Source organism: Scyliorhinus torazame, chromosome 16, assembly GCF_047496885.1.
Source record: "Scyliorhinus torazame isolate Kashiwa2021f chromosome 16, sScyTor2.1, whole genome shotgun sequence".
NCBI lineage: Eukaryota > Metazoa > Chordata > Chondrichthyes > Carcharhiniformes > Scyliorhinidae > Scyliorhinus > Scyliorhinus torazame.
Genome location: NC_092722.1, coordinates 35,319,356 through 35,339,982, shown reverse-complemented (window position 1 = coordinate 35,339,982; position 20,627 = coordinate 35,319,356). Strand labels below are relative to the sequence as shown.

The 20,627-nt window shown below is 46.4% G+C and overlaps 1 protein-coding gene across 1 annotated transcript in view; it reads right to left on the bottom strand.

Moving 5' to 3' along the window:
• vwa1 (von Willebrand factor A domain containing 1) overlaps window positions 1–20,627 on the bottom strand; it is an 80,535-nt gene that overhangs the window by 45,530 nt on the left and 14,378 nt on the right. The window contains exon 2 of the mRNA XM_072478246.1: window positions 7,623–8,186. Coding sequence (XP_072334347.1) covers window positions 7,623–8,186 — 564 coding nt within the window. The remainder of the gene's footprint in view (window positions 1–7,622; window positions 8,187–20,627) is intronic.

Genomic DNA, 20,627 nt, shown 5'->3' with positions numbered 1-20,627 from the left:
AGAGAACATTTGGATTATCAATTAGCCACTCCTAAAGTGGGTACTACTTCCAGGGGTCTATGTTCAGGGGCCATGGGAAAGTGGCTTGGCCAGGGGTGAATGTAAAGGGGCCATGTATTTGTGACTGTGTGTCTTCCTAATTACTAATATAGACATAGATATAGCTCAAAAAGATTTTGGTGCTCGCACCTATTTCATGGTAAAAAAAACAGGCGTCGACATTATGGGAATATTTGGGGTTGCCCGATGCTCTTGGGATGTCACTGGGGGTTCAGTGGTTTGAAATGTTTCGGAAACCCTGCTCTATCTCAACATCATACTCCCCTTCACTCCCCATATTCCTTGACACCTTTAGGGCGCGATTCTCCCAAAGGGAACAAAGTCCCCTAGGGAGGGCATTTAGCACTCGCAGTGTCGAGAAACACATGGCTATTCAACTCCATCTGACTCTTCAAGCCCACTCTGCTATTCATTATGATCATGTCGAGGGGTCTGAATGGGGAATGTGACCGAGGCCGCACATAGCCTTGTTTTGTATAGTGGGGAGTTCCGCTCGCTGGAACTTGCCAGTGTAGCGAGAGATCGGGACGCCATTTTTAAATGACGTCCCGATCTCTGAGGCTTCCAAAACAATCCAAGCCCGAACGCAATATGGGAGGGTCGCCGGCCCCTCCCACAACACTCGCGCCGGGCAACCCCGGCCCGATCGGGTGTGTGCAAAAATGCCAGGTTGGCACCTTGGCAGTGCACCTTGGCAGTGCCACCTGGGCACCATGGCAGTGCCTGATGAAGGAGGAGTGCTCTGAAAGCTTGTGCTTTCAAATAAATCTGTTGGACTTTAACCTGGTGTTGTGAGACTTCTTACTGTGCCCACCCCAGTCCAACGCCGGCATCTCCACATCATTCTTGAATATATTCAGTGACTTGGCCTCCACAGCCAACTGTGGTAAAGAATTCTATAGGTTCACCACACTCTGAGCAAAGAAATGTCTCCTCATCTCAGTCCTAATGGACCTACCCTACATCCTGAGATGTGACCCCTTGTTCAACACCCCCCAGCGATAAACAACATCCCTCTATTCGGCCCCCTCAGAATTTTATACATTTCAGTGATATCCCCTCTCATTCTTCTAAACCGTAGTGAATACAGACCAAGTTGACCCAATCTCTCCTTATACAACAAGCTTGCCTTCCCAGGAATCAGTCTGATGAACCTTTGCTGCACTCCTTCTGTGGCAAGTATGCCCTTTCTTAGGTATGGAGGCCATAACTGCACGCAATACTCGCAGTGTGGTCTCACCAAGGCCCTGTAGAGTTGCAGTAAGATTTGCTCCTATACTCAAGTCCTCTTGCAAGGAAGGCCGCCATATCATAGAATCCCTACAGTGCAGAAGGAGGCCATTCGACCCATCGACTCTGCATGGACCCTCTAAAGAGCACTCCTCCCAAGCCCACTTCCCCGCCTTATCCCAATAACCCCTTAACCCCACCTGCACATCCCTGGACACTACGAGGAAATTTAGCATGGCCAATCCACATAACCTGCACATCTCTGGATTGTGGGAGGAAACCGGCGCAGACACGGGGAGAACGTGCAGACTCCGCACAGACAGCCACCCAAGGCTGGAATTGAACCCGGGGCCCTATCGCTGTGAGGCGGCAGTGCTAACCACTGTGCCGCCCATATAATTTGGCCTCCTAACTGCTGGCAGCACCTGCTTGCTGGCTTTCAGTGACTGGTGTACAAGGACACCCTGCTTACCTGTCCTAATACCTCGTCTTTTGGCTCAGAGTTGACTTTTTTTCCCGATAACGCTTCTGAAAGTGTGTTGAAACATTTTTCTATATTACTATTTACTATTGGGTTTCTGTTCTCATTGCACAATAATTAAATGGAGACTATGTGGGCTTCACCCCTGCCGTGGGACCAAAGTCTTTGTGCAGTCAAATTCCTTTCATGTTATATTTACTCGTTCACCATCTTAGAAAGGTCCTTTTGTATTGTGCACTCAGAAGTTGGCATCAAACCTGGTCAGATGAGTAAAAGAATTTAATTATCAGGTTTTCTGCTCTGTGTACAGGGTCAGCATTGGGGAAAGTGGTGGGGGAGGAGGAACTGCATATCGAATGTCTTAACTCAGCTGAAAGCTGGATAATTATGCCACTAACAAATAACCCTTAGAATCCTTACAGTTTTAATTTACAGTCAAAATTCACTTGTCTGGACTGATCCCGGCTGAATGAACAGCATTTTCTGTCGGAATTTCATGTGAAGCGACTTGGGAAAATGAAAATCAGACACAATGAATCACAGTTAAACACCAATAACTATTAAAGGGAAAGGATATAAAGTTCTAACTTATAGACACCTTAAAGGGCATGATTTGGAAGCGTTCACAGTTATTATAATTCAAAGATATTTCAACTTTCGTGGTTAATTGGGTGAGCAAAACTCAAACTGAGGCCAGGATTTTCACAGAGTTTGGAAAACTCCACAGACTTTCCAAAATGGCCGGCGCGGGGGGTCCAGTACGTGATTCACACATGAAGGAAATCCAAACTCAGCAAGGCCCAGTTCAATTTTAGCTGTTGCAAGGGCTGTAACCTGCAGTGTGGAAGTCACAAATTTATGGAGTTAAGGTTGTTTAAATGACATGATCTGAACCTTTTTGTTTTGCTTTATTATCAGCGAACTGTATTTTTAAGACCCCGACAGACTGTTTAAAGGGTTTAAAGGCTGCAGATGGGGAAGAGCGGTCAAACGACCCCCATCCCAGGACGACCCCCGACCTGAGCCCCCCTGGCCCCGAACTCCGATAAAGGATCCCCTTCGGCACCCTGGAGGCAATTGTTGGGAGGATACTCACCATGGGGAGGCACAGTGGTTAGCACTGCTGCTGCACAGTGCCAGGGACCCAGGTTCGATTCCGACCTCGAACGACTGTGTGCAGTGTTTACACGTTCTCCCTGTGTCTGCGTAGGTTTCCTCCGGGTGCTCCGGTTTCCTCCCAAAGTCCAAAGATGTGCAGGTTAGGTGGATTGGATATGCTAAATTGCCCCTATAAGGGGTTTGAAGATGGGGGATTGGGCCTCGGTAGGATGCTCTTTCAGACTGTCGGTGCAGACTCAATGGACTGAATGATCTCCTTCTGCACTGTAGGGATTCTATGATTCTGTACATTGCCACCCCTCGGACTGCAAGCCATCAGGTCCCCGTTTCTCAGGAGTTGCACCAATTCCCGCCAGCAGGACTCTCAACTTGGTGGGGGGGGGTTGCTGGAGCATCTTAGGAGGCAGTGAATTGGGAGTCTTGCCCATAACGTACATTCAAAACAGCTCTAATGAGCAATTTGCATCTTTCCGCCAGGTCCAGGCAGGAACCTCGTCGGGGAGTTTGTGTAGCTCATTAGGGAAGGCTGGGAGACAATCGGTGTGAAACCTCGACGCCCAATTCACCGGGCCATCGGAACTCCCTCTGCTGGCGGGTGGCCCCAGAGAATCCCGGCCTAGAAGTTTGTTTTTATAAGAGTTTAAGCACTTCAGGTTTAAAAACTATGAATGGGAGTTTTTCTCACTATTAAGTCTGGGTATGAGAACTGTATTAGATTTTTAGAGCTTTATTTTATTTCATTGCCTCATGGTTCATGAAGTCTGTGCATGGTAGATCCTGGCTGAGTTAGCATTGCGTTGACATGAGGGTATAAAGGGTTATGGGACGTTGATAGGGGCATGAGTTGGTATTGAGTTGGCGTAGAGGTGTAAGGAACCATGGGGAGTTTGTGGGGTAGTGAGCGGTGTGAGGGCTAGAGGGTGTAAGATCTTTTAACACTACCGAAAACAAATTCCCAGTTAACTGAGGTGGGCTTTCCAAGCAGCCCACCTCAGCACTCAGTCACCTCTGTGGCTGCCTTCATCCCATACCTGCCCACCCGGAGCAGACATGGAATGTGTCGGGGCACCTTTCATTGAGGTGGGTCCGCTCCAGCTACCTGCCTTGGTAACTAAAACCCGGCTCTGAGACTCTTGAACTGTCTGTGCCTCTCTCTCCAATTACAGTGTGATGCCAATTCTCCAAAAAGACCGATTGAACGCAATGACACATTTCCCCGCGCACTGTGGAACATATTATAGCAGACGAACAGCAAAGAGACTATAAAAATATAAAATCTCTGTGCTGAAGGTTAATTACAGTACCAGTTTTAAGACTTATGGCAGTACAGTTATGTGCAAATTATAAGTCTGTGATCGAGGAATGCAGCTGGCTGTTTAATAACAATGCACAGCAACATTCACCATATGGACAGCAGTGGTTAAAGACTCGAGGGCAACACGAGATGGGCAATAAATGCTGGGCTAGTCAGAAATGCCCATATCCCAACAATTATTTTTTAAAGCAGACATTCGCACGGACTCAATGACAGACCCATTTAGTGGCTCCGAACCGGAGGCACTTAATCCAATAGCAGATTCCATGACCCACTAAACTCTGGGAAGATCTATCGCCAACATAAATGTAATCATAATAATCCTCTACACAACTCACCAATGAAGTGAGGGTTTGATATATCCAGTTCATGACAGTGGACAGGAATTTTCAGACCCTCCCCTCCCGCCCCCATGGAATGTTTTCCAGTGGCAGAGGCAACATGCCATGGCATGCCAGAAGACCCCGCCAATGTCTGTGACTTTTGCGTGGCTCGTCCAAATAACACTTTTTAAAAATCCCTGTTAGATTTTTCTGAAACATTTCGAGCATGAACTGTAGTAAGACCAGTAATAAAGAATTGTTTTTTAAAAAATAAATTTAATGTGCCCAATTCTTTTTTTCCCCAATTAAAGGGCAATTTAACGTGGCCAATCCACCTATCCTGCACATCTTTGGGTTGTGGGGGCGAGACCCACGCAATCATGGGGAGAATGTGCAAACTCCATATAGACAGTGACCCGGGGCTGGGATTGAACCCGGGTCCTCGGCGCCGTGAGGCAGCAGTGCTAACCACTGCACCAATGTGCCGCCCAGTAATAAAGAATTGTGATCTGCATTTTTATCCTTTGCTCCTCAAGCTAACCTCTCTCTCAACATCTCTCCCTAAAGGTGCCTTCCTATTACCAGTTCAATTAAGAGACCTGATAACATCTGATAAATCGGGATATAACAATTAAATTGGCTGATACTGCACTCAAATTATTTTACAATGGTGAATTATATAAAACAACATGGTACAGAGATAGTATTGCTCCCTAATTCAAAACTATTTTTTCCCACAACTTTGCACAGGAATATTTCCCAACATGGTAATTTTTAATAAATGTGTTTATTTGAATGCTTTAGTGGGAGATGCTGTCCTGAAAAGGTTGATTTGTGTCATAAGAACATAAGAACTAGAAGCAGGAGTAGACCATCTGGCCCCTCGAGCCTGCTCCACCATTCAATGAGATCATGGCTGATCTTTTGTGGACTCAGCTCCACTTTCCGGCCCGAACACCATAACCCTTAATCCCTTTATTCTTCAAAAAACTATCTATCTTTATCTTAAAAACATTTAATGAAGGAGCCTCAACTGCTTCACTGGGCAAGGAATTCCATAGATTCACAAACCTTTGGGTGAAGAAGTTCCTCCTAAACGTATTCCTAAATCTACTTCCCCTTATTTTGAGGCTATGCCCCGTAGCTCTGCTTTCACCCGCCAGTGGAAACCTCACCGCATCTATCCTATCTATTCCCTTCATAATTTTATGTTTCTATAAGATCCTCCCTCATCCTTCTAAATTCCAACGAGTACAGTCCCAGTCTACTCAACCTCTCCTCGTAATCCAACCCCTTCAGCTCTGGGATTAATTTAGTGAATCTCCTCTGCACACCCTCCAGTGCCGGTACGTCCTTTCTCAAGTAAGGAGACCAAAACTGAACACAATACTCCAGGTGTGGCCTCACTAACACCTTATACAATTGCAGCATAACCTCCCTAGTCTTAAACTCCATGACTCTAGCAATGAAGGACAACATTCCATTTGCCTTCTTAATCACCTGTTGCACCTGTAAACCACTTTTTGCGACTCATGCACTAGCACACCCAGGTCTCTCTGCACAGCAGCATGTTTTAATATTTTATCATTTAAATAATAATCCCTTTTGCTGTTATTCCTACCAAAATGGATAACCTCACATTTGTCAACATTGTATTCCATCTGCCAGACCCTAGCCCATTCACTTAGCCTATCCAAATCCCTCTGCAGACTTCCAGTATCCTCTGCACTTTTTGCTTTACCACTCATCTTAGTGTCGTCTGCAAACTTGGACACATTGCCCTTGGTCCCCAACTCCAAATCATCTATGTAAATTGTGAACAATTGTGGGCCCAACTCTGATCCCTGAGGGACACCATTAGCTACTGATTGCCAACCAGAGAAACACCCATTAATCCCCACTCTTTGCATTCTATTAATTAACCAATCCTCTATCCATGCTACTACTTTCCCCTTAATGCCATGCATCTTTATCTTATGCAGCAACCTTTAGTGTGGCATCTTGTCAAAGGCTTTCTGGAAATCCAGATATACCACATCCATTGGCTCCCTGTTATCTACCGCATTGGTAATGTCCTCAAAAAATTACACTAAATTAGTTAGGCACGACCTGCCCTTTAAGAACCCATGCTGCGTCTGCCCAATGGGACAATTTCCATCCAGATTCCTCGCTATTTCTTCCTTGATGATAGATTCCAGCATCTTCCCTACTACCGAAGTTAAGCTAACTGGCCTATAATTACTCGTGTCCTTTTACAAAGAGGTACTATCACAGGATTGAAGATGAACTAAACGTGCACGATTCAATTAATGTTTTAAACAAGTAAAAGCTCCTCATTATTCCTCCATATAAGAAATTGTCTGCAGTCGATCCTGCAATTTCTGCAGCATGGATAATCCCCGTGCTCAGTTTGAGAAGCTGTTCCAGTCACGGGCTGGTACAAAAACCGCCCAAAAATGCATCAACAACCTACTGAAGAACCCAAGAAGTCTTGTTGTATGCAGTAGAAGGATCTGGTGCATTAAGGGTAAACCTTGCAATGCCTGCCACTGATGTAAGAAGGCACCTGACCTAGACCTTAGGTCAGCAGTGTAGAGCTAGGACAGAATATTCCAGCCTGGATGGCAACTTGCGAGTACATGGAATGGAGCACGCTCCATACCTATACCCTCAACTATAAATATGTACATGGTTCAGCAATGTTAATAAAGACTACTTGGTAAATTTCACAAGGCTGCTTTATGGTGTCTATGCCATACTCACACTGGATAGTGACAAGACAATAAAACATTTTATGCCTGGTATGAGGTATTTCCACCTGTAACATGAACTTCAATACAAAAACCATCGTTGATAGAGAGCTGTACACGACATGAAGGTCATCTGCAACCACCAAACTGTGTCTAACACTGGATTCCTGGGACCTGGTCCCCCCTCTATTGTAAAATCGGACACACACACTGAACTGCACACACACAGCCCTGAGAGCTGATTCTGCACCCCTTGGTTACAGATAGTGAAGATATGGGGACTCGGGGAACATATCGCAGATGAAAACAGTTGTTTGGAAGAAATGGCTGAAAGAGTGACGTACCTAGAATTTCGTTACGCAGTTCCTCAGTAATGACATCTATATCATCTGGATCCACGTAATAGAGGCGCCTTTCTGATGGTTCACTAGCTGCAGCCTTCAGTTCAATATAATTGCCCCTGCCTGTGCTAACAATGAAAATTGTAACCCCGAGGTCCTTGAGGATCTGAGTGGGCTCCGATATATCATCTGATGAAATCCCATCTGTTAGCCACACCAGGACCTTTGGAACATCTGCTCTGGCACCAGCTTTCTGTGTGAACATGGTGTCTTTGGCATAAGTCAATGCCTTGCCGGTATTGGTGTCTCCCAGTTTCTGATCCATGCTCTGAAGAGCCCGCTGGAGATCAGTGCTCGACGTGTACTTATTGAATGGAAACTCCACCATGGGGTGGTCACTAATGTGCATGAAGCTGACCTGCACATCGCTGGGGCTGATGGTGAATGGCTCCAATAAATCAACAACAAACATTTTCAATTGGCCGAACTCGTACGGCAAGATGCTCCCAGAACTGTCCATCAAAAAGAGCAGATCTCCCTGTGCATCATCTATAGGGTGCTCAGCCCCTGAGAGAGAGGAGAAAACAAAGGGTTAAATTAGGATAAAGGCCTCAGTGTCCACTGAACTGAAACATAGAAGGGGGGGGGGATTCTCCGTGCCCCCCACGGCATGTTTCCCAATGGTGGGAAGCGTCCCACTGTTGGCCGTGGCGGGATATTCTGGTCCCACCGCTGTCAGTGGGATTTCCCATTGAATCCATCCCAGCAGTCGGGAAATCCACCAGCGGGGGATCGCCATCGGCGGGGCCGGAAGATCCCACTGGTAAGAATGGCTGGAAAATCCCCCCCAAAAGTCTGACGTTTTCCATCCGTTCCCACCGATGGTGACCCCCACCCCCCATCCCGTCGGTGACACATTCCCCGGCAGTGGAGGATGCAGGGCACGCAAATCCCTGGAGACATCAGTGGGACTGGAAGATCCCGCCCGTTGGGCTGGCCCCCTTCCGCCACCGGAAAATACGCTGTGTGGAACAGTAGGCTGGAAAATCCCGTCCTACCTTTGCTGCTTTCTCCGCTCAGATGTTACCTGACCTGCTGGTCAGCATTTTCACATTTTATTGTGGATTAACTTTGCTGTTTGCAAAATTCACGATTCTATAGACAAGTGGTACAAATGGCTCATGTATTCAAGCGTTGAGATGTGAGAGTTGGCCTGTGAAGCTTTGGGTTACAAGTCAGGACATGTTATGTTGACATTCTTAGTGATCAATCATGGGTCCAATCTGGAGTATGATAATTTACCTCCAAAAGGATACTGATGCACAAGGTAGGATTTAGAAAGTGGTTTCAGACCTTTGACAGGTTTATTTGTCCTTGGGATTTGTGCGTCACAGGGCAAGGACCAAATGTATTGCCCAGCCCTAACTGAGCACCAACAGTGCAGTTACATGGGGTTTTGACCCAGCGCCGTTGAAGGAGCAGCGATATATTTCCAAGTCAGGATGGTGTGTGGAGAACCTGCAGGTGAAGGTGTTCCCATACACCTGCTGCCCGTACTCCTCTAGGCAGCAGAGGTGATGGGTTTGGGAGATGCTGACCAAGGAGCCTTGGCAAGTTGCTGCAGTGCATCTTGTAGATTCTAACTACGGCACGCAGATGGTGGAAGGAGTGGTTGTTTAATGTGGTTGGATGGGTTACCCACCAATCAGGCTGTTTTGTCCTAACTAAGATACAAAGAAAGGTTCCGGTGACTAAGCTGGAGAGAATACCGAGTGGAGACATGATCCAGATTTATAAGATGATAAAAAGAATGAGGAAGAGATGAAAGTAAACAACGTGGACAGGAATGCCGGACTGGTGGGGGGGTGGGTGCGATCATAACAACAAAATTCACAAGCCTCGATTAGCATTTAGATGAAACTTTCTTTCCCCAGCAGCATAATGGGGAAGGAATCAGACTCTGGGAGAGTTGATTTGTGTCCAATTAACATCTTTGAAAGAAATGGGATTAAGATCTGGAGAAGGGATTGCCATTGGGGAAATGTTAAAAACGTTGCTTGATTTTCTATTCTCAATGGGGATGTGGGAAGAAACCTGGCAGCTCCGTGATGTGAAAGGGATAAACAGGAGGCGTGACAGGATGACATTGAAAAAACAATCAGAATAGATTCTGGGTGGAGTGGGAATGTTATAAATTTTGTTTTGCACTAATGATCGTCAGTATCACCTTAAGCAAATTGTGTGTTCACCTTTACTACTCAGTTATCTAGTCATGTGATAGTGAAGGCCTTTTATTCTGAGTGATCCTTTCATCCCATGTAATCCTGCACTTACCCCAAATGCATTTCTCCCAGTTTTGCCAAAGTAGTCTCATAAACATTCTAGTGATAAGGGCCAGATATAAAATATACAACTAAACAGGGTGAGGTTCTCAGTGAAACTTAAGTTATTCCACATTGCACCACACAATATGAAAAATACAAAGTTGCCACTTTTCCCCATTAACCCTCAAAATCAATTTTTATTTGTTAGCAATCGTTGGAACTTACTCACGACCTTTCTCTTACAAGACAGATATGTCCATATCTTAGCTGTAATGAGGCACTTTCAGAGACTTTATTAGTAGAACAAAAAGGAATTTATTTACAAGTCATCAACAGGAGTTGCATGTTGGCGGTTAATTACAAAATACATCGGCACTAGGAAAACTCCTCCCTCTGGGGTGATTCCCCGCTCTGAGTCCCAATTGGTCACCCAGACCAGGTGACCCTTACTCTGCAGTGTTGCCTGTAAAGGGACAATCACCGCAGTTCCCCTTCATTTCTTGTGGGTTGATTAGACAACGGAAGCATTCCCAACTGTTTTCAAATTCAAACTTGAGAATGCCTTTGTTTTAATCTGAGAGGAAGCCAAGAACCTGACTGTTGACCGTGCCTTCATTGTGTTGGGTATTGGCAGATTCAGCTGTCAATCAAATCGGTAACCTCGCGTGAGAAACGTCACCGACCACATTCAACATTGACTTTCTCCAGGCACAGTGGCGGCAGTATTCACATCTACAAGATGCACTGCAGCAACTCGCCAAGGCTCCGTCGACAGGGCCTTCCAAACTCGTGACCTCTACCAGGACAAGGGTAGCAGATGCATGGGGACATCACCACCTTCAATTTTCCCTTCAAGTCACACGTTATTCTGACTCGGAACTATATCGCTGTTCCTTCACTGTCGCTGGGTCAAAATCCTGGAACTCTCTCCCTAACAGCACTGCCAGTGTATCTGCATCGTATGGACTTCAACAGTGCAAGAAAACGGCTCACCATACCTTCTCAAGGGCACCAAAGGATGGATAATGTATGTTTGCCTGGCCAGCAATTCCCCCAGCTCATGAATAAATTAAAAAAAGAAATATCTCGGATATCAAATCGTCAATGCAATTGAAATAGAGACCGATATCTGACTGGCTTTACTTGCTCTAGTTTCCCTCTGCTTTAATGGGGTAAGCTGGTGCATGGGAGGTGACAGTTTCCTATTGATTATCCTGCAGTTGCCATTATTCATCCTTGTCATAGAATCTACAGTGTAGAAGGAGGCCATTTGGCCCATCGAGTCTGCGCCATCAAACCATCAGGTGCGGCTTCGGATTAAAGGGCAAAATAGAAAGATAGGCCGCGAGCTCTTTGAGTAAAATGTTCTACTCTTCGAAGTAAGTGATACTAGGACTAGGAAATGAATTAAATCAGCACGAGGCAGCATCAGAACTGACGTGTTAACTCTCGCTCCACACATGCTGCCAGACCTGGTGAGCATTTGCAGCATTTTCTGTTTTTAATTCAGAGTTCTCCTGGCATCCTGGCCAACATTTAGCCCTCACCCAACATTAATAACACTGATTACCTGGCCGCTTATCTCAGCACAGTTTGTGGGACCCGACTGTCCATACATTTGCTGCCTGTTTGCTTACAACACTCACTGCAGGTCAAAAGTACGTAATTGACTGTGAGGCACTTTGAGGTGCCCTGAGGTTGCGAAAGGTGCTAGATAAATTCAAACTTCTTTCAATCCGCATGATTGCACACTATTAGAAGCAGAAGAGAGACTGTGACTGTTGTAATATATCTTTAAGAGATGCCAGCATGACATTGCGAGAAGGGAAATGTAGCAGGTGATCCAGGGCGTGATCTTCCTAAAAGGGACCAAAGTTCCTTAACGAGCGCATTTGGGCGCGTGTTTCCCGGCACTTGCAGTGCCAAGAAACAGGTGGCTATTCACCGCTACTCGTGTTGAATAAGAGGCCTAAATGGGAAACGTGCGGCCGAGGCTGCACACAGCCCCGTTTTTTAACAATGGGGAGCTCCGCTCGCCGGAACTGCCCATTGTAGTGTGAGGTCATAAGAACATAAGAACTAGGAGCAGGAGTAGGCCAGCTGGCCCCTCGAGCCTTCTCCACCATTCAATGAGATCATGGCTGATCTTTTGTGGACTCAGCTCCACTTTCCGGCCCGAACACCATAACCCTTAATCCCTTTATTCTTCAAAAAACTATCTATCTTTATCTTAAAAACATTTAATGAAGGAGCCTCTACTGCTTCACTGGGCAAGGAATTCCATAGATTCACAAACCTTTGGGTGAAGAAGTTCCTCCTAAACTCAGTCCTAAATCTACTTCCCCTTATTTTGAGGCTATGCCCCCTAGTTCTGCTTTCACCCGCCAGTGGAAACAACCTGCCCGCATCTATCCTATCTATTCCCTTCATAATTTTATATGTTTCTATAAGATCCCCCCTCATCCTTCTCAATTCCAACGAGTACAGTCCCAGTCTACTCAACCTCTCCTCGTAATCCAACCCCTTCAGCTCTGGGATTAACCTAGTGAATCTCCTCTGCACACCCTCCAGTGCCAGTACGTCCTTTCTCAAGTAAGGAGACCAAAACTGAACACAGTACTCCAGGTGTGGCCTCACTAACACCTTATACAATTGCAACATAACCTCCCTAGTCTTAAACTCCATCCCTGTAGCAATGAAGGACAAAATTCCATTTGCCTTCTTAATCACCTGTTGCACCTGTAAACTAACTTTTTGCGACTCATGCACTAGCACACCCAGGTCTCTCTGCAGCGCAGCATGTTTTAATATTTTATCATTTAAATAATAATCCCTTTTGCTGTTATTCCTACCAAAATGGATAACCTCACATTTGTCAACATTGTATTCCATCTGCCAGACCCTAGCCCATTCACTTAACCTATCCAAATCCCTCTGCAGACTTCCAGTATTTTTAAACGGTGTCCCGATCTCTGAGGCCCACAAAAAAAAATTACTTCCCCCCCCAGCCCGAACACAACATGGGACGGATCCCTGGCCCTCCCCCCACTCGCACCCCCTCCCAACACCCTGGTGCCCTGCCCAATCGCACGTGTGAAAAATATGCTATCCTGGCACCTTGGGAGTGCCAACCTGGCATCCTAGCAGTGCCCCACCAGCTGGAAGTGCCACCTGGGCACCTTGGCAATGCCAGGATGGCACCCAGGTGTCACTGCCAGGGTGCCAGGCTGGCACTGCCAATGTGCCAAGCTGGCACTGCCAGAGTACCCAGGTGGCACCAGCAGTGCCAGGGTACCAACCTGCCCCAAAGGCATGAATCCGGTGGCCTCCGATCCCCTTGGAGACACCCACGAGGGCTGTTATGCCTGGTCCCCGTTTGTGGGGAAGGGATTGAAACCCAAAGACTCAGGTACCGCAGGAATCTGCACATTAGAAGAAGGCTTACTGCCTCGCAGATTTGCCAAAAAGTGATCCCGCCCATTGCGGGCAGGATTCTCCCAGCAACGTCTCGCAAGATTGCGTTGAATCTCAGGAGGCGTTGCGAGCCGGTTGGATCCCGGGAGCGGGGTCTCCCGGCTTTCACCGGCCATTTTGTGCCGCAGCGAGATGCTTTTCCGGTGCAGCGGAGCCGGAAGATCACGCCCCCAGTCTCAGTACGGCACTGCTGCTGATTTCTTCAAGCTTTTTATTCAACCTTTGTATAACTGTTTTATATGCCTAGTCTAAATAAATGAACCCACAACATGTTTACCTAATCCCGAATGAGTGATTGGTGCTTTTATATCAATATAACAACGTGGCATATGCTCAGCAGTGGTCAAATGGCGTAGCAGCAAGATGAGTACAGGTTTGACAACGTGAACAGTCTTAGATCGTGCTACATGGCATGAGACGACCTTCACGCTTTAGTCAGTCCGTAATGAGTTTGCAGTGTTGGAGAGTGTTGAAATTGAAGCATGGTGACTGCTCAGAAAAAGCATAAAAAGTGCAGAGATAGTGCTCAAACAACGAGCTGGTAAGCAGAGGGATCCCTCATGGTGAAATTGCAATGCATAGCTTGTCATTTCAGTGAGTGGGACAGTACTGGTCGAGTTAGCTTTGTTGGGAAAGGTGAGTGACTGGGTGTGGGCTGGATCAATGGCAATTGATAGAGAAACAAACAACCAAACAAAAAAATACAAACAAAGCCATCATAAAAATAGATTGGTTGTGATTATCATGAATTGCTGAACATTCAATTTAATAAATCAAGGAGAAAGGTGAAAGGCATAGCCATACTGTCAAAATGCTACAAAATTCCCCAGTTTAAGTTGGGTTGCCGCTGATATACTATCCAAATTCAACATTTTTCTTCAACAGCGGGAGCTCCAATTCCTTGAAACCAGATAAGCTTGAACCAGACAAGCAAAGCATAAAAATTTGCCAAGCAATTGGGAATGAAGGTCTATACAGGGTGAACACATCAGGATTGACAGCAGAAGAGCTGAAGGTACCCCCCCCAGAAATGTGGGCTACATTGGAAGACCGGCTCAGAATCAGGTTAAACTTCTATATTCATCGACGAGAGTCCATGTCATTTCAACGATGGCCTACCGCATGCATGGATCAGTAGATGCAGAGAAAATGGAACGCCCTGTGATTTTTCAAATGCAGAGCTAACAGACAGGATTGTGGAGTTGGTGATCACATCCATTCCCATGGAAGCGTTCCAGAGAGATCTGTTAGAAAAGCCCAAAACATAAGAACAACCACTCAAGGATGGACGTAAGTATGAAAAGATACTCGAAGGTTGACGAAGCTTACAGATCCCAAGTACAACCCGGATTGTTGACGTACTCACCAGCGCATCCAAACCTGCAAGACTTGTGGAAGGCGTGGCCTAATGCAGACATCATGGAAATGCCCAGCTTTACATATTTTCTGCAAACTATGTGGCAGAAAAGGTCATTGGCGGCAGCAGTGAACTAGAGCAAAAGCTGGTGCAGCTTCAAAGAGCTGTGCACTGATCCAAACAGACCATACACAACGGATATCTTCAAGCAATAAGGATGACTATCCGGGTATTCCATCAGAAATATGAGCATTAAACTGACAGACCAGAAAATGATGTTGATGTGCACGATGAGATGAAGAGCAGTGACCACAGGTTTCGCATCATCAATATTGCAGAAAACATAGACACCATCCAGAGTGTGATTCAAATGACCTGTCCGAAGAATGTTGGTAACTATTTATTATTGGTCAATACTGACAAAGGAGCAAGTGCCAACATGCTACCCTTGCAAATTCTAAAAGAGAATATCAACAGACATGGAAAGTAGGTGAAACCTACTACTGCACAGCTTCTGGCACACAACGGTTCACTCATTTCCTGTACAAGATCCATGTCGTCCTGAAATGCAAGTACAATCAAACTCCTGGGGATCACAGATATTCTACATTGTGGAGGCTAAAGGCCTAGTGATTGCAGGTCTACCAGCATACCACGACTTTGCACATGGAATTAGTACATCATGAGGCAGATCTACATCCAAAACAACCTCTATCTCTTTGAAATATCCAGAATATTTCAACAAATTGTCAGTTTTAAGGAAGCTACAAAGTTAGGCTTGTGGGGGAATGCAAATCCATCAACTGATCTGGTGCGCTCATGCCTGCAACTACAAGAATAAATGGTGAAAGATTCCCCATTGCAGAAACTGTAAAACCATCACAGAAGGGCAGCCTGATTCAATTCAGCATGTCCACAAACGCGTGAGACCATTTTGGCCTTACTAGGATGAGATAGGCATCTTCCGGAGAGTCATTTGTAAAGGTAGGCAGGTCACCATGCTGGAATCTTTACGACTAGATATTCTTCAACAACTGTATCACTCACAAATAGACATGGATCGAATGGAAAAAAACTCAAAGCGAGACAGTCTATTGGCCGAGTATGCAAGGCTTGTGAAGAGCATCTGCCAAGTCAGCATAAAGAGCCATTGATTGCTCATGACGCTCCTACCCATCTGATTTCTTTCATGTCCATGGTACGGACTACATCATCATCATTGAATACTTTACCACGTACCTGATTATTCAATTGTCGCGCACACTCTAATTGCTATTTTCAGTTTATATAGAGATATCATTGTGGATAATGGTCCACAATTTATTGGTAAGCCATTAAAGGATATGTGTGAGAAGTTGACTATCGATCACCCTACTTCTTCTCCTCATTACCCTAGCTTTAAAGGCCTAGCCGAACGAATGATTTGAATGGTGCAATCTCTACTTCTCAAATGTAGACAAACCAAGACAACATTGAAATGTTATATCTAAGAATATCTTTAAGTGTAAGTATTCCATCACTGGCAGAGCTCATATTTGGCAGACCAGTGCATACCAAATTACCTACTCATACCCATTCTACTCTCTCAGAAATGAGAGAGCATCTTTTAAAGCTACAAGAGAATATGGCCAACATGCACAACAGAAAATGCAGATACAGCATTGTCAAGTTTAGTCAGGCCAATAAGTTTTCATCCAGGATCTCACAGAAGATGCATGGCAACGAATTGAGGTGACAAGGATTTGATTGAAACCAGGTTCATATGAAGTTATTACACACAAAGGCGCAATGGTGATGCGTAACTGAGGACAAATCAGATCCATTCCAGCTCCTCAACCACTGTGCAGTCCCACTGCATCAAGGACAAGATCCCAAATGCAACTAGGAATAATATCCAAGAATGCCAACCCCACCGATCACCGTGAGCAATTAAAGAAACCTCCAGATGAGGTTACCATTACAAAATCTGGATGTACCAGCAGTCCAAAGATGGGTAGGTTAGGTAGATTGGCCATGCTAAATTGCCCCTTAGTGTCCAAAGGTTAGGTGAGGTTACGGGATAGAGCATGGGCTTAGGTATGGTGCTCTTTCAGAGGGTCGGTGCAGACTTGGTGGGCCGAATGGCCTCCTTCTGTATGGTCTCTACGACTCTGTTCTCTGATTACTTCTATGCTTTCCTGATTCAGATTTCTTACTTCTACGCATTTATATATTAACTGAACATGAACATGATTTGTAAATAATTATACTTCTTTGGAAGGGGAGAATGCATCTTTAGAAAGAGGGATGTTGTAATATGCCTTTAAGGGACAGCAGCATGACATCCCTAGTAGAGCAGTGTGTCATGTGATTTGGTCTCAGTTTCACTGTGCTGTGCTGTGCTCACAGGCCACACAGCTCTGCTGCTGATGTCTACAGGTTTTCTACCTTTGTACAGCTATTTATGTGCCAAGTCTAAATAAATAAACCCACAATGTGTTTACCCAATCCCTAATGAGTTACTTTTATTACATTATAAAAATACAACAGTGCCATGGCGGAATTTGGTACTATGATGAAGGCTCATATTATAGATGAGGGGTGTGTCATGTCATTCTTCTTACTGTGATCATTCACTGTTATACATGCTGACTGTAGGGAGGTTTGCTCCTCTTAATTGTGCTAGGCAATGATCAACTCCTACAAAAGAGGATCTAACCATCGCCCTTGACATGCAATGGCATGATCATTGCTGAATCGCTCACAATCAACATCCTGAGGGTTACTATTGATCAGAAACTGAAGTGGCCTAGTCACATTAATACTGTAGCTACCAGGACAGGTCAAAGGCTAAGAATTCTACGCGAGTTACTCACCTCCTGACCCCCCAAAAACATGTCCACCATCTAAGGCACAAGTCAGGAGTGTAATGGAATACTCTCCATTTGCCTGGTTGAGTGCAGTTCCAAAGCACAAGAAGCTCGGCACCATACAGGACAAAGCAGCCTGCTTGATTGTTCCCTCTTCCACAAACATTCAAACCCTCTGCCACCGACGAACAATGGCAGCCGTGTGTACCATCTACAAGATGCACTGCAGTAACTCACCAAGGTTCTTTAGACAGCACCTTCCAAACCCACGACCGCTACTATCTAGAAGGACAAGAGCAGCAGATACCTGGGAACCCGACCACCTGGAGGTTCCCCTCCCAGTCACTCACCATCCTGACTTGGAGATATATTGCCGTTCCTTCACTATTGCTGGGGCAAAATCCTGGAACTCCCTCCCTGACATCACTGTCTACCTACACCTCAGGGACTGCAGCGGTTCAAGAAGACAGCCCACCGCCACTTTCTGAAGGGCAACTAGGGATGGGCAATAAATGCTGGCCTAACCAGCGACGCCCACATCCCGTAAATGAATAAAAAAATAATTCTGGCACCACACTACACAGCTGCATCATCGTATTATTGATTGGTTCAAGTTTTGCAGAGTGACTCAAAGAAATGCAAACCTCGCAGCTGTGGTTTAATGAAATAAAAATGAAATATAGAAGAATGAGTAAATGTGGTAGCCAGCATTCCAAGTGGGGACACGCAAACTAGATTCGGTGGTAACACGAGCTGATAGTGAGGCTGACTAACAGTGACACAAAAGATATATATTTGGCCCCAAGCAGTACGTAAATATCCAAGAAGTGATTCTATTGTAGTTGAGGCACAATAATACATGATACATTCAATCTGAGACAATCGCAGTACTTACACAGAGGATCAAAGACAGGCACTCCCAATACATGCAATCTACTTCGCACTGCCTCGATGAGGAGGTCTGGAAAGGAGGCCACAACGAAACGAACAGGTTGAGTCAAAGGAAAAAGGTTTAATGCAACAGAACAAGAGTACAGAGCAGTTATTCTACTACAGGAGCCCAGCTCACTGTTCATGGCCGTCCGGGTTTATACAGGATGTAGAAGGGGCACCCCGCCCCTGGAGGGGGGGGGGGGTGTATTTCCCCCAGTCTCATTCGTGTCCCATGACCTGCTTAACCCCAGGTTATGACATTCCTCCACCCCCCCAGAGTCCGTGGCGGCGGCGCCGCACACACAACTGCGCTGAGGTGGGGAGGCAGGAGCAGATGCCGGAGTCTCTTAACGGCGACAGATGGAGGAGGATCCAGCAATGAGTAGCAGAGTGGGGTACGCCTCTTCCATCTAGACTGGTGGGGAATTTCGGGCAACTGTGGTGTCGGCGAGGGAGGCACTGCGGCCCCTGTTCCGGGGGAGTCGAGTCGTTCTCTGAATCAGAGGAGTCCGATGTTGGGTGGAACAACATGGCCGCCAGGTGGCACAGCGAGGAGGAAACATTGTAGGGGTCCGACAGGGCTGTCGGAGGAGTGGCCTACGGGCGCCGCCGGGCGCCTGGCTATAAGGTGGTCCACATGACGATTCATTTGTTGGCGCCCCACTTGCAGGTGATACGAATCCCACCGCAGAACAGAGGCCTTGAGCCAATGGTCACTCTGAGCGTAGTTACGTATGTAAATCTCACCCCCGGGACAAAAACACGAACTGGATGCTTTGAATGTGGAACTGTGGTCTTAAGATCCTGTGCCTTTAGCACCCTCACCCCTATGTGGGGCAACAGCAACCCTTATCTGTTCCGTGGATGCTGGGCCATCAGAAGCTCGGCGGGGGCAATGCCTGTAATGGGAGAGGGTGGGATAGTCCGGTAAGCAAACAGAAATTGGGCCAACCTGGTGTCCAATGAGCCAGTGCCCTGTTTCCTCAAACGCTGCTTCAGGGTCTGTACAGTCCACTTGGCCTACCCGTTCGACGCCGGATGGTAGGGGGCCGTCCTGACATGACAGACCCCGTTGGAACACAAGGAGGCTGAAAAATCTTGGCTCATGAATAAATGCCCATTACCGGACACGAGGACCTCCAGAATCCGTGGGTGAAGGAGAGGTGGAGTTTCTCGATTGTCATTGCCGTGATGATAGTCGGCATTCGGTGAACTTCCACCCACTTGGAGTGCGCGTCGATTAGCAGAAGAAACATTGAGCCCAGAGACCAGCTATTTTGACATGGACACAGGCCCAAGGACGGCCAGGCTATTCCCACAGGTGAAGGACGTAACAGCAGGGAGCTTCTGGTGTTTTTGACAAACGTCACACTGGCAGGCCACCATCTCGATGTTTGTGTCCAAACCAGGATACTAGACGCATCTCCGAGCTAACATCTTCATCTGTGAGGCCACTGTGGATGTCACTTAAAACTAATGACCAAGGGCAGCACAGTGGCACAGCGGTTAGCACTGCTGCCTCATGGAGTCAAGGACCCAGGTTCCAACCCGTCCCTGGGTCACTGTCCGTGTGGAGTTTGCACATTCCCCCCATGTCTGCGTGGGTCTCACCCTATGTGCAGGTAGGTAGATTGGCCACATTAAATTGCCCCTTAATTGGACAAAAAGAATTGGGTACTCTAAATTTATAGAAAAAAAAGCTAACGACTGACCTTTCACAGGGATCACCACCTGGGATCTCCAGAGTAAGGCCCCATCTTCAACACTTAACTTGGTCAACTTGGTGGTGAAGGCCTTCAGCTCCCCAGATAACTGATCTGCAGTGACTCCAATGCCTCCAATGAGGACGACGTTTCACAGCTTCGCCAAGAAGGGTAACCTTAGCGTCCATTCGCAAATATGTGAGGCTGTGACAGGAAGAGTATCCATAAAATGTAATACTGCCAACAATCCGTCGACACAGCGGGGAGGCACCGACTCCGAGGACAACGGCAGTGCGCCGGCATGGGAAATCTGGGTGACCGAACGTGTATTCAGAAGCGGCTAGTAGCAATGGCAATATTGGATTTGA